This window comes from Anser cygnoides, chromosome 4 (assembly GCF_040182565.1).
Source record: "Anser cygnoides isolate HZ-2024a breed goose chromosome 4, Taihu_goose_T2T_genome, whole genome shotgun sequence".
NCBI classification, from domain to species: Eukaryota; Metazoa; Chordata; class Aves; order Anseriformes; family Anatidae; genus Anser; species Anser cygnoides.
In genome coordinates, this window is record NC_089876.1 from 41,438,409 (window position 1) to 41,451,534 (window position 13,126).

General features: G+C 47.2%; 1 protein-coding gene across 2 annotated transcripts in view; it reads right to left on the bottom strand.

Moving 5' to 3' along the window:
• Nucleotides 1-3,665: 3,665 nt before the first annotated feature.
• Nucleotides 3,666-13,126, bottom strand: part of RNF150 (ring finger protein 150) — a 121,062-nt gene continuing 111,601 nt past the window's right edge. The window contains exons 7-8 of one of the 2 annotated variants that reach the window (XM_066996690.1): nt 12,627-12,738; nt 3,666-11,589 (exon numbers count right to left, since the gene is read on the bottom strand). In XM_066996690.1, the coding sequence (XP_066852791.1) occupies nt 11,586-11,589; nt 12,627-12,738 (116 nt within the window). In that variant the 3' untranslated portion in view covers nt 3,666-11,585. The remainder of the gene's footprint in view (nt 11,590-12,626; nt 12,739-13,126) is intronic. The other variant, XM_066996689.1, reaches the window with a different exon arrangement.

Consider the following 13,126-nt stretch of genomic DNA (forward strand, 5'->3'; position numbering starts at 1 on the left):
TTTTTTTCCCAGTACTGATGAGCTTTTTCAGAGCAGTTTTCTAGCTGAAAGGCTGTGAAATTCAGTGTCAGTCCTCCATAAGAAAATCCCCCTTCTCTATGCCTTTTGGGCAATTATTACAAACAAACAAACAAATCCCAAACCACCGCCCTCATCATAATAACACACCCTTGTGTGATTTTTCTCATCCATTTTTTTTGGTATTTTTCTGACTCTCAGACCCAAACCACACTGAGGGCAGCACACCAGAGGAGATAAGTGAAGTACTCCACGTGCTGAGGCTGCACTGCCAGCTTGTGTTTTACCTCACGGGCCTGAAACCTGGCCTGAGCGTGGGGCAGACGCTGGGTGAAGGTGCTGGGTGGCACTGAAGTGCACCTGAATTTCGGCTGGGTTGTGCCCAGGTGAAGGTGTCTGCGTACAGCCTGGGGTTTCTGATGGTGGCGCTGGAGTGGGACATGAGCCGTGGACCCCCACAAAGTGCCTCACACTTGGATATGATTTTTCCCCACCCAAATCCCTGCTCAGGTCTGAGTGGGATTCCCTGTACAGGGCAGCCCTGGCAATCCTTGTGAGCCTCAGTCAGCTGAAGCCACGCTAAAATAACCCACTCCTACATGGATACGAGTACGTGCACCGACAGAAGTTCAACTGATTTGCTTCTTAAACATGCCTTTGGCTAAAGCCTGGTCAAAATGTGGCATTTTGTGCATTCAGGCAGCCAGGCTGGGATGCCGATTGAGGGCAAAAGCCCAGGAGCACAGAGACCCACCACCACCACCACCACCACGGGACTGCGGCCGAGGCGATGGCTGCGGCTCCGGCACACGGTGCACAGGGCTGGGAGATGCATTTGCGGGGCGAGGGAGCCTCCTGTTGGGGAAGAGGACTCCTGTCTCGCATGGTCGGGAACGTCTCTGTGAGGAGCTCCACGCAGAGAGAACAGGGATGAGCGAGGCCTTATGTGTTTTGGGCCTTTACCGCCCATTTTTTTCAACGCTTCTCAGTCGCTAGGGCTGCAGCCTTACACGGCCCTGCCTCCTCTCTGCCTCCCCCATTTGCCTCCAGAAGCTGTGGGCTTGCAGGAAACATCAAATACCACAGGCATTGCCCCCAGCCTGTGTACACTGCAGCCCTGGGCACCGTCGGGCGGTGAGACTGCTGTGCCAGCACCCTGAGCCTTCCTCTTTCTGGCCGCGCTGTGCAATTCCAGAGAGGCCCATGGGGCCTGGAGAAAGGTGATGAGGATGTGCTGGCACTGAGACCGCATGAAATGTGACCAAGTGAGCCTGGCCCCTGCAGCTGGGACGTGTGGGACATCTGGAAAGCCAGGAGCAATGCGGAGGGGGCGACCACCTCAGTGCTGCGCCTTCACGGGCGTCTGCTCCCCTGCCTCGGCTGAGTCAGACGCAGGCCAGGGCTGTGGGCCGGAGCCAGCACGGCTGCCCCAGGCAGGGCAGGGGAACAACCTCGCCTGAGCTCTGGGCTCTGACAGGCGAGCTCCAGGGCTTGGCCAACACGTCTGAGGCGTTACCACTCCCAGATGTCTGCTCTGTCTCTCTGCCAGGAGCTACCATGCTCCTAGCTAGAGCAGGAGGACAACATCTGAGTGGGCTTCAGCTGCCGCTGCTGGCCTCCCTGTGCAAGCCTCTCCTTGTGACCTCTCGGGGGCAGGCCGGACTATGAGGCCAGGGTGCTGAGGTGCAGACGTCCAGCAGCGTGGACAGAGGAGCATGGTGGTGGCCTGCAGCAGAGGGTGGCCCAGGCACGTGAGGGTGGCGATGCATCCCCTGCTTCAGCTGTGGCCAGGGCTTGCCCTCTGCTTGTTTTGCATGGGGAGCAGAGGCTGAGGAATGAGTGTGCTGCAAAATTGCACCCTCACTTACTGAGCACTGGCTTCTTGCGGCTGATCTATGGTAGATATGAATGCACCAACCCATTTGATTTCTTTTGGACTGTAAGTCCTCTTATTACCCATGGGCCTCCCCCAGACCTGCTCACCCCGTGTGGCAGTGCTGCCTTCTCAGAGCTGTTTTCCTGGGAGGGGTCCCCAAGACTTGGTGCAGGCAAATGCAGCTTCCCTTAGGGCACCCTCAGATGTGCAGCACAAAGCGTGTGCGCTTTCCTAGCACATTTTGGGTATCACAGGACAGAAGGGACCCTGTGTTGGCTGGCACAGTGCAAATCTGGATAATTCCTTTCGAGTCCTGAGTCCTCTCCACTGGCTGTGACAGGTCTGAAGGTCATCTCCTGGAATCACAGGAGCGAGAACAATTTGACTTTGGAGGGAAAAAAAAAAAAAAAAAAGCACAGCGCAGCATAGCTTTATTGCTGTACTTTGACTAGAGATGGAGCCCATACGCAGTGGAGAAGAGTGATGTCACCCCAGCCATAAGTTATGTGCTTGCATCCTGGAATTAATTGCCTTACGCCCCTCGTTATTTATAGCCCTGATGCCATTCCCAGCAGCCGCACACTGGGTTACTTCTGCTGCGATACCCGAGCACGCTGTGCCCACACGACCTGCAGCACTGGCAGCAGCTGTGTTGTGTGTGCAGATCCCACAGCAACTCGCACCGCTGCCTGCCGAGGGAACCGGGCCTGCTCCCTCCTGTGGCCGCCCGGCAAGTACACGGTCATAGGGAACAAAGCAGGGACCAGGGTCCTGGGCTGGTGATACCTCAAATCTCCCTCCGCAGCCAGCCCAGGGTTTATTCTGGTGAGGAAGGCTCCTGCCCGTGGAGCAGGGCTGTGCAGGCCGGGTTGGATGGGCAGAAGTGATTCCCAGTGTTGCCGACAAAGCCACATTAAACCTCAGCTGATTTTCCTGCTTGGAGCCAGCTTGCTGGCCACCACTGTGAGCAGCAACAGCGAGGCCCAGTGGGAGCGAGCAGGGCCAGGAGGCAGGGTGATGTGGGGAGCCGGGTCTGACCTAGCCCCCGGCTGCTGCCTCCCTCGCTGCTGGGGCAGACCCGAGCCAGGCCCCAGCCGATGTGCTGCGTCCGTGCCTTGAACGCAGCGCTGCGGCTGGCCAGAGGCACCCCTGCTGCTGGCACCCGCTGGCAAGCCGAGATTGTGGGCCAGAAATGGGGTGAGCTGCGTGCCTGCAGTGGGGCTGCAGTTTTGGAGATCTTCTTTTTCACATCTACTGGAAAACTTGTCTTAAATTTCTTTTAGGCAGGATATTTACTGTGTTCTGAACCTCCTGTAAGCAGCATGGGCAGTATGGCTGGGGCTGCTCCCCCGCGTCCCCCTGCTCCCAGGGACAACACCTGTGGGGACGAGTGGGACAGGGAAGAGCAGCCAGACAGCTCCTCACACGGGCTGTTCAATGCTTACTGTGGCACGGCCGAGCCGTCGCACCTTAGAGCTATTTTAGCACATGCTGCCCAGGGCCAAGGGTGACGGCAGCTCTTCCTCCGGGATGCGGAGGTGTTCACCTTCTGCCCAGCCGCCGCTCTCTGACCAAAAGCAGCTGAAGGACAGTGAGAGCGAGGGCAGCAGCTGGGGCTGGAGGCCAGGCTGCAGCTCAGGTCCCTCCTGGCCGGAGCTTCTGCTTTGCAACGGTGCCAAAGTCAGCAGCAGCCATGTTCAACGAGAAACAATCAGCGACTTTCACACATCAGGAAACGCCAGCTTTACTGTCTGTTAGAAAATACGTATGACACGGTAATCAGATTCATTTTATTAAAAAACTTGCAATAAAATTCCTCAGAATTCACAATCTTAACTTTGATAGTTGCAATATTTTACTAGTACATAATAACACAGTCTCACATATTTACATTATAATCTTCTATATAACAAAAATAGCCGTGTTGTACTACTGAATAACGCTTCAAATATTAGCCTTAACATTTTGGTACTTCCCCCAGCTGAGTCACTGTCCATGCTCTTTAGCATTTACAGTATATAACAAAGCAAGATGAAACAAAAAAGTGTGTGCCCCATGATTTCAGGCAAATCCCTTTAAGGTGGTAGCTCTCTGACTCCCACATTTTTCAAGAGGTAAAGTGCATTGAAAGGGAAGATGTACACATCACAAAGTATCAGCAAAGAGTTAAACTATATGTGCAGTGCTGTACAGAAAGTAATGCTAGAAAAAAAGGCTTGCTTCACAAACTGCTACTGCTCTTTTTTGGCAGCAAATTCACAGGTAGCAGGAAAAAAGCTAACTAAGGAAAAGAACTGCCTATGCAAGTGCTACAGGATGATTTTGCTGTGGTCTTCCTCTAGGTGTTTCCTACACCAAAGTGTAGCAACCTGAAGAAAGGAACTTTATTTTATTCGTGGAGCTGAAGGGCAGTTCCCACCGTCAAAAACAGCATAACACGGTCAGGCTACGGAAAGCGCCTGCAGTATCACCAAGACCTTCAGCCAAGAATAGGCTCCGGTCCTGACGGACCTGCAGACAACAGAAGATGCGGCGTGCAAGTGAGTTCACACGTGTGCGTGTGTGTGTGTGTGTGTGTGCATGTGTGCAACAACCCTGCCACGTCCCCCCAGCTTCCTCGGGCTGTCAGCCCCACTGAGCAGGGCCAGGGCTGAAGCAGAGCCGCTCCCGTTGTCCGCAGCAGGACCAACAGCAGCCTGTGAGAATTTCACTGATACAGAACATTGTCTCCTAACTGGAAATTATTTTGGTAAGCTGTGTGCTGATGCATGTGGTATTTATTTTGTTCTTTTTTTTTTCCTTCCCTTTTTAACATTGGCATTTGCTGGTATGGCTGTGCAGTGTGTGAGAGAAGACGTTGGAAAAACTTTGGAGCCATCACTGGAGAACAGAATACTTCTGCTCTGTTCATGAACTGTGTACAAATGGGACATTGTATTTTATTTTATTTTTTTTTGGTTTGCTTATAAACTACTCTAAATAAAAATAATTCTCTTCTGGAAATGGATGGAATGTATATTTGGACAAGTACAAAACCATTTTAAATGCTCGCTAAATACGAGGAACATCTTGCTATAAAAGTAACAGACCCTCCCACCCACTGTCCCCTCTTTACATTTCTAATTACAAAATGGTACAGTCATTTCAGGTTCCTAAACATGAAACAAGAAGTGAGGGTGGTATTACGTACATACAAAACATTTAGATATTGACATCTGTAATAACCGTATACATTCAGAGCAACTAAGTGCCTTGATCTTATTATTTTTAACACTACACAGGACTGAAAAATTAGGAAATAAAAAGGGAAAACACTATTTTTTCTTTTTGTCTTTTTTTTTTTTTTTTTGCATTCACTCCAGAAAGAATGAACTTTCACCAATTCACAATTAAAATAGTTGGGAGGGGCAAGATTAATTTCAGATGGAAAACTCATCCGTTGGCTTTCCAAACTCCACAAGGCATTTAATTCCTCTCATCTTCTCTGTTTCTCTCTTTGAAATACAGCTTGTGCTCAGAAAGCTTTTTTTTTTTTCTTTTCTTTTTTTTTTTTTTTTCCCCACAGAACAGAAGTGCCAGGGAAGAGAAAGCGCTGGGAGCAGCTCCTGCCTGGCGGGTGTCAGCTGCGCGGCAGAGGGCACCCTTGGCCCTCGCTCGGCGCCCCCAGCCCGCAGCTGCCATCTGCTGCACCCGCACCCGAAAGCCCACCTGGCTCCCCTGCCAGCTGCAGAGCTATCAATTAGTTCAGGTAAGGGCTTGTCTGAAGGAAAGGACTGCTTGCCTTGGATCAATCGTCCCTGTTCAAAAAGTCTGCTAAAACAACACCTCCGCCCTCATTTTCCCTTTCCCCTAAAATATTTCCTTATGTTGTTTTTTGCTGCAGCTTTAACTGAGTTGATTTATATCTGTCGGCCCGGTTGCCCCGTATGTGCTCAGACACTGCATCTGTAAACCAAATGAGCCTGTTTGCACTCAGCGCTCCTCAGCGAAGCAGCAATCCAGCAGCAGCTAACAGGCAGCAGCCCCGCTTACGAGGCAGTCAGGTTCCCCTTAATCTGCCCAAGGCCCAGGGCCTGCCTCTTCTTCAGCCCCCACGCTGAGCCGTATCACAGGACATTTATCTGTGAGCCCTTCTATGCTACCAGGATGATGCACAGGGCACACCCGAAGGCGCTGACCCTCTGCACTGTGGCTGCCTCCCTCCGGCTGGGTGCTACTGGAGGTTAACTAGCTGCTTCTGTTTGGACTCGTCCTGGCCCACAGCTCTATCAGACCGGGCTCTACAAGAACAATGGGTAAAAAAAAAATCTCCATTATTGCTAGTGAACTAGAAGGCCATAAATGACTATCAGTTTTCTTGGTTTGCACAGACTGTAAACTCACACTCCTGGCTTATTTCACACTATATGCTCATCAGCTTTTCTATGGACAATGACCAGGAAGGAACAAGCCTCTTACAAACACAGCCTGGGAGCTGCCCGCTGCCCAGGCTGAAAGGCATCTCCCGCTGCTGAACATAACCTGCGTCGTCATTTCAGTACAGACCAATCGTCACAACAAGGGCTTGCAGCCTCGAGATTGTCCATGAAGGCTCGTGCCCTGATCTTTGCCCATTAATCACTGAATCCCCTCAAGAGGCTGCAGCATACATTCAAAGGAAAAAGTTGGTAAGGCAAAAAACTGGAAAATTCATATGATGACTGCACTCCAGGTTTAACCAGAATGGGAAATATAACATGTTTTACAGAAAATCTGTCACTGTGTACTGATGACTAAAAGCACGTAGAGGTGTTAAGTGATCTGCAGATACCTGCCATGGCAATCCTTCTGTATGCAAACATCTTCTGAGCTCAACATTTTTCAAGTTGGACAAGCGTTTCTTTTTATTTAGCAAAGGGGAAAAGAGGGTGGATTAACAGGTGCAACAACAAAGACTTTGGATCACAAAATGCATATTCCTTGTGAAACATTGAATTCTGAGCTAGATCTGTCTCCAGTGCTTGGGTTCATTTTGTTAACAAAGTCAGAACGTATCACAAACTGGTCATTCAACAAGAGACAAAGTATGGACTTTCTTGCAACAGCATCTTCTGGATCTGACCCAGACGTCATTAAATTAAAGCAGTGAGATCCTAGGGACCTCTCATAGTATGCGATCTCAGTTCTTTTTTCAAGTTGCTTCTGTAAAGCCTTTTTCTTTATTGCCAAGTTCTCTCACATATGGAAACGCTCTAAAAATGGCAGCAGCTTCTGTTTTCACTACAATGCAGTTTCCATAGCTGCGTCAATGTACTTGTATATGCGTATGTGGAATTTTAATTCTATAGACTGCTTAAAGAACAAACTGCAGCACTACCATTGTCTCTGTCCTGTTTTTGAGGCTCTGAAGCAGTCGGGAAAAAACAAACCTCAAACTCTCAGCAAGTGCCAGACCTGTGCCCGCAGCAGAATGGGTGAGCTGAGGAAGGGATGCAGCAGAGCTGGTGGCTTGCACATCCACATGCACGCATTAGGTTGGTTCCGAGCACAAAACTCTGCCCATGCAACTTTTTACATCTTCTACCTATTGAACAGGCCTTTGGGAAAGCAGTTCAGCGAAACCCATGAAAACCAGAGGGAACTCAGAGCACAGGCTCTGCCTGTCCAGGTTTCCTCCTGCAACCCAGCCGGAGTGAAGACAAGCTGGTGAACGCTTTTCCCACACTGTGCTCACCAATGGGAAATAAGAGAAAAGAGCCTCAGGTGACTGGAACAGGAAGAGTTTACAGAGACACACGATGAGCCTAGTGACAAGAACATTTTCTCAGAGCTGTGCTGCCTTCTGGCCACTGGCCCCGTGCAGGACTGGCCCCTGGTCCCAGCCGTGCTGTCCGGACAGCAGCTGCTGCAGCAAAGCCATCCGCACCACGGCACGAGTGTGCAGAATTACACACCTGAGCACTTTTTTTTTTTTTTTTTTCCCTCCTGGCTGCAGGCTAAAGGCTGCTCTCTGTTCTGAGCAGGCAGGGCCGTGCCCCCAGCATCCGAATCCCACCTATTTAATGCCAGAGCCCTGGTGTGACAGGCAGCAGTACCGAGGAATCACAAAACGCTCAGGAAGGGACCGATTGCGCCCAAACCTGCCAATGAGGAGATTTAGTTTTACCCTATGAGGAATCACAGCGGAGGGATTCACATAGGCAAAACTGTGCACGAGCGTAAGGATCTACAGAATTAAGGCTTTCGCATGTGTTACAAACATACCTCTGGGCTCTTAATATTTATGAAGCACCTCAAATTGCCAAGGCATTTCACAGGTTATATATACAAAGGACATTTGAGCCAGGACCTGCTTTAGGAAAACATTTCCATTTGACCCAGGGTCTTAAATATGCTACAGAAGACCTGTTGAAAATAATGTGATTTTAGAGCAAGTCCAATATTAGCCTTAAGTGCTTTTCTGAACAAGGACGGATTAAAACATTTACTTAAGTGCTTTCCTAAGTTCTGCCTTCAGTGCTGTGTAACCTGGCCTTGCACTTGTTATCACGTAACAGCGCTCAGAGCTACACAACTCCTGAGGAGAGAGACGGAGAAACTCCTTCCTGAGCAAAACTGCAGAATTTGGAAAACAAAAGCTGAAAGTCCCCTGACCCAGATTTGCTAGGATGATTCTTCTGAAAGACCATAATATGGTGGTGCACAAAATCATCTCACCCGCCTAGCACCCTGTCCCTGACGGTGGCCAGCCCTGGCCCCTGAAGGACCAGGTCTAGGAAGGGATACTTACAGAAAGAGCATGCAGAGTGTGATCCCTCTCCAAAATCCTTCCCAGCTTCTAGAGGTATGGGCAGGGTCTCAGTTACAGTCTGTGTGCTGTCCTGTTGAGCACAGCTCCCTTTAAGGATTTTGCCTGCAAATGACCCACTTCAGCATCACCTCCTGCCTTGCTTTTTTTTTTTATTCCAGCCTCTTGTGCAAACACAGACCTCGCTTGCTCTGCTGTGCTGTGGGGGACTCCATTACAGCACCAGACAATTGGTCAGTTTGTCCATTAAGTTAATTCAGCTTGTAAAAGAAAATGAAGACTTTGTGACAGGTCCTCTGAAACCCACATGACTCAGCCAGGAGTTCTGTTTGCGTGCTGGGTGCCGCGGGCGGATGTTAGAGGGTCACTGACAACTTGGACATCGTGTTCGTGATGTTCCTGTGACATGCAGCACCCAGGCTCCAGTGCTAGGGAAGAAACTGTACCAGCGTGTGTTCTTTTCACAGGGAGCCCTGACTGGGTACACAACCAGCTTCTCTTTCCCCTGAAGTCACTCACAATGAATTTCACTCCTATGTGAAGGGCCAGTATGAGGTATAAGCACCACTTAAATCCTACTTCGTTACTTCCAGAGCTTAAGTGGAGCTGATGTGATTGGTACCTTGTGTGAACTCTTGTGAAGGGGTGAATTTCAGCATCGGCTCCCCTCACAGTGTGGGCCTTTCCCAGAGTGGCAGGGAACAGACGAGATATTAAAGAATAAGGAAAATGTGATAACAGAACCACAACTATTGGCAAGGATGACTCAGCCGCACCCTCCGGAACAGTCTCTAACTTCCTTTTTACAACAAACAGATTCCCAACTGCTTGCATCTCTTTAATTAAAAAGAGATGTTCTTTTGAATGGCATATAAAAATGTAACAGCACATATCTGGATCATGGTTTTGAAGCCTCAAACATACCCTGCAATTTAGGGACTAAGAACATCACAAAAAATAAGCTATAAAATGAACAGAACCAAAAGTATGGAGGATAATTCTTCCTTCTTCCTGTAATAAAAAAGCAAGTTGTCAAAAATTTTAGGGATAGTTCTAACCACATTTGTTCCTGAATAAGCCCTGATAAAATGAATTTTGGGTGGGAGCTGTTTTCCACAGCTAGTGAATAAATCCACAAGGAAGATTAAATATAGCAAGAATGCTAACAGTTGCGTTTTGAGATGCTGCTGTGACACAAGTGAAGACGTTTGACCTCTCCATGAAATTTCGATGTAAGACGAATCATTGATTCTGCTGACGTACTTGGGAGCCAGTAATGTGATTCAAATCATCTGACTGTCAACAGAAAGCATTTACTCTTGTAAAACAGTTAGCTAAGAGGGCTTTTTCACAGCTGAATATTTTGAAAAATGAACTCATAGGTTGAACAAGTAAAAATAAGCTTTTTCTCCTGGAAAGCATAATTCAGTATGGACTAATAATAATCACAGGTCATTATTATTTAGATATTTTGATTTGCGTTGCTTCTTATTTACAAATTCCTTCCTCCCTACCCAAAATGTTTTGGTATATATACTTATATAAATTGCAAGTATTCCGTTATGCTTGCAGCAATGTTAACAGGGACTCTGGAGGGCAATGAACCACCTGAACTCTTGTGTTGGGTAACAAGCTGGCAAAAACTGCGGAAAAAAAAAAAGAGAGAAAAAAAGGAGAAATGCAGAAAGAAAAAAATAAAACAAAAAACAAAGCGGTAAGTAAACATTTCATCCAGCTGCCTCCTGCTTCATTAACAATTTCTGACACTGATATCAGCATCTCCGGACCCCTTCTAAGAACATTTTTTTTGTCTGCATAATGCACAGCTGTTAACAAGCACCCTCTGGAAATCCCTCAGACACTCTTTCAGCCTACTGGTCAGATTCTGGTCTGTAAAGTTAAGCAAAGATGCAATGTTACACTAGACCTTTTCCAGCTATAGCCCTGTAACTTGAAGGAAGGCTGTCGATGTACTGACCACTACTGATAGCATAAATCTAGCAAAGGACCACAAGGACAGAGTGAAGCTTAATGCTTTCTTTCTCTCCCTCAACACTGTACCATACTTGTCTCAAATAGAGCTCTACGTAAAAGTCAACATAATGCTGTTTTAAACCAAATCTCTGCAATCTTTTTTAATTCAGAGCTCTCTTACAAATAAAGGCCTTCAGAATACACAGTTTCCAAGGCTCCACTTAATGAAAGCAGGCTTCACATTATTACAGGGTGCTGGTGCACCATCCTTCTGAAGCCCTGTGTACTTCATAAAGAAGCAACAGGCAATGATACATCCTGGAGTTGGATCACAAAGTGACCAGTGAACAGGAATTCAGGTTTCTGGATTGAACTCTTGAAAAAGCTGGGCGTCAGTCAACAAAAATAGCGTGTCTATCCATAACAAACTACAAACAAACAAATGTAACAAACATACGTCTTTTCCAAAAAAAAAAAAAAAAAAAAACAATTGATCAAGTGTAGAAAACACTCAAGCTGTCATTTCAGTTGCGTATTTATGAGCCATGAAGAGTTACATGACTGCTCTCAAGCACGTGGGTAAACTGGAAGTGTTCATCTCCCGTGTGAACAAACCAAACGTATGTAAGTTGATGGAACTGCATCCAGGCAGACACAACTGTTGCTATTGCTTTTCGTGACCATCTCAGAATGGAGTGTGCAGGAGTGACAGTGCTCTGGAGGCATGTGCATGACTGGTCCAAATCCTAGAAAGCTGACTCGGTCCCTCCCTGTGACCCTCCCCTGTAGTTTAGTGTCGGAGCTCTGTTTGTTTTTCAAGACTTCACCTCTTCGCAGTCTTGATCAGTGGAAAGCTCCACATCGGAGAGTCCAACCTCCATTGCCATAATCAATGAAATATCTGAATCACTGCTGACTGCTGGTTCCTGTTCATCTGTGAGGGCAGAAAAGACAGGAAAAAGGCATTATGTTCACATCTTTCTTACATGTCAAAGGATTACTATTTTTCAGGTTTGCAGATAGGACCCAAAGGCAGATCCAGGTTTCTCCACAGCTGAGGTTGTGCTCTGTTTCCAAACTTTGCTCTTATTCAATATCTGTCTAAAACATTTTGAAAACATCACAAATTCGACCCCATCTGTAGAGAGAAACACGATGACAAGGAGCCTGGATGAGTAGTACTTTCTTCCCTTCCTCATCCTCCCAGGGCTCTCTGTTCAGGCCTTTCATCCCCATGACCTTCCTCTCACACACCTGAGCACTTCCCTCACCTTCTTCCCCTTCCCCGACCTGCCATCATCCTACTCTCTCCCCCAAAGGCAACAAGGTAAGGATAAAATCATGGGCACATGGTGGAATGGCTTGGTCATCAGGAAAACATCTCTAACAGGAAAAAAAAGCCTGCCCAGACCCTCACTAGGTGATAGACTCTCCGTTCCCAGAGGCTTTCATAATGTTGCTAGGCAAATTCCTGGAAGGAGTAACGTGGGGGTCATTAGTTCTGCCCCAGCACATGGGACCAGGCTACTTGCCCCCTCTGGTGCCTTCTCTCTCATTTTCAGGCCTCTTTTCTGCCCACCCTCTGCTTTGATCTGCAGGCACCTTGCAGGTTTCTGATCCAGTCCAAAGGGACCTACCGTAATCTACCACGATCCCGAATACAGAAAGAATCAGATTATTGACTTTTGCAAACTGCAAATCCCATCAAAACTACAAGTGTGGGAGGAATAACTTATTTTTGTTTTGATCCTGCAGCGCTTACTCTCTATGTACTCAGTAGCAGATAAAAGCAACACATTTTAAAGGACTAAAAGCTGATTTTATTTCAAGAACAATCAGGAGAAGCAGAGTGCATTGGATCTCTGGGGAGATTTCAAAGATTTACAAAAATCACTTGGGTGGCTGAGTCCCTGAGAGAAGAAGTTGATGGTTTGTATGTTCAAGCAGTTTAATTACAACGATGGTACTTACACTGTAACAATACAATGTATTAAAATCTGTGGCAGTTTTTCCTTTACACATTTATTTTTCAGACAATAGAAGCAGAGCTTGACTGATGCTAAAAAGTCTAGAAGTTGAATATCTAAAAAATAACAAATATGAAAGATTACAGGGAAGCCAGGAAAACAATAACTCCTCACAGTTTAATTACTCACTAGAAGCTAAGTGAGCACAATTAGTCTCCTCTCAAGAGCTACATGATTTTTAAGTCAGTTCCAGACAAAAAAGCATTTATTTATTTGTGCTGTGATTAGACCTCATGTTCTGGAGAGAAAGCTTCAGTGAGGTCTGCGTTATTCAAACTGAAAGAACCAGTGTGTTCCTTTAGAACCCTCCCCATTTTTCACCCTGGATTATTTTTATACTTTCTTGATTGCAAGATAAATAATTAATACACACAGCATCTCTATAACTGTGCATTTTTTTTCCCCATCAACATGACAGTAGTAAAATGTTTCAAGGCATTGCTT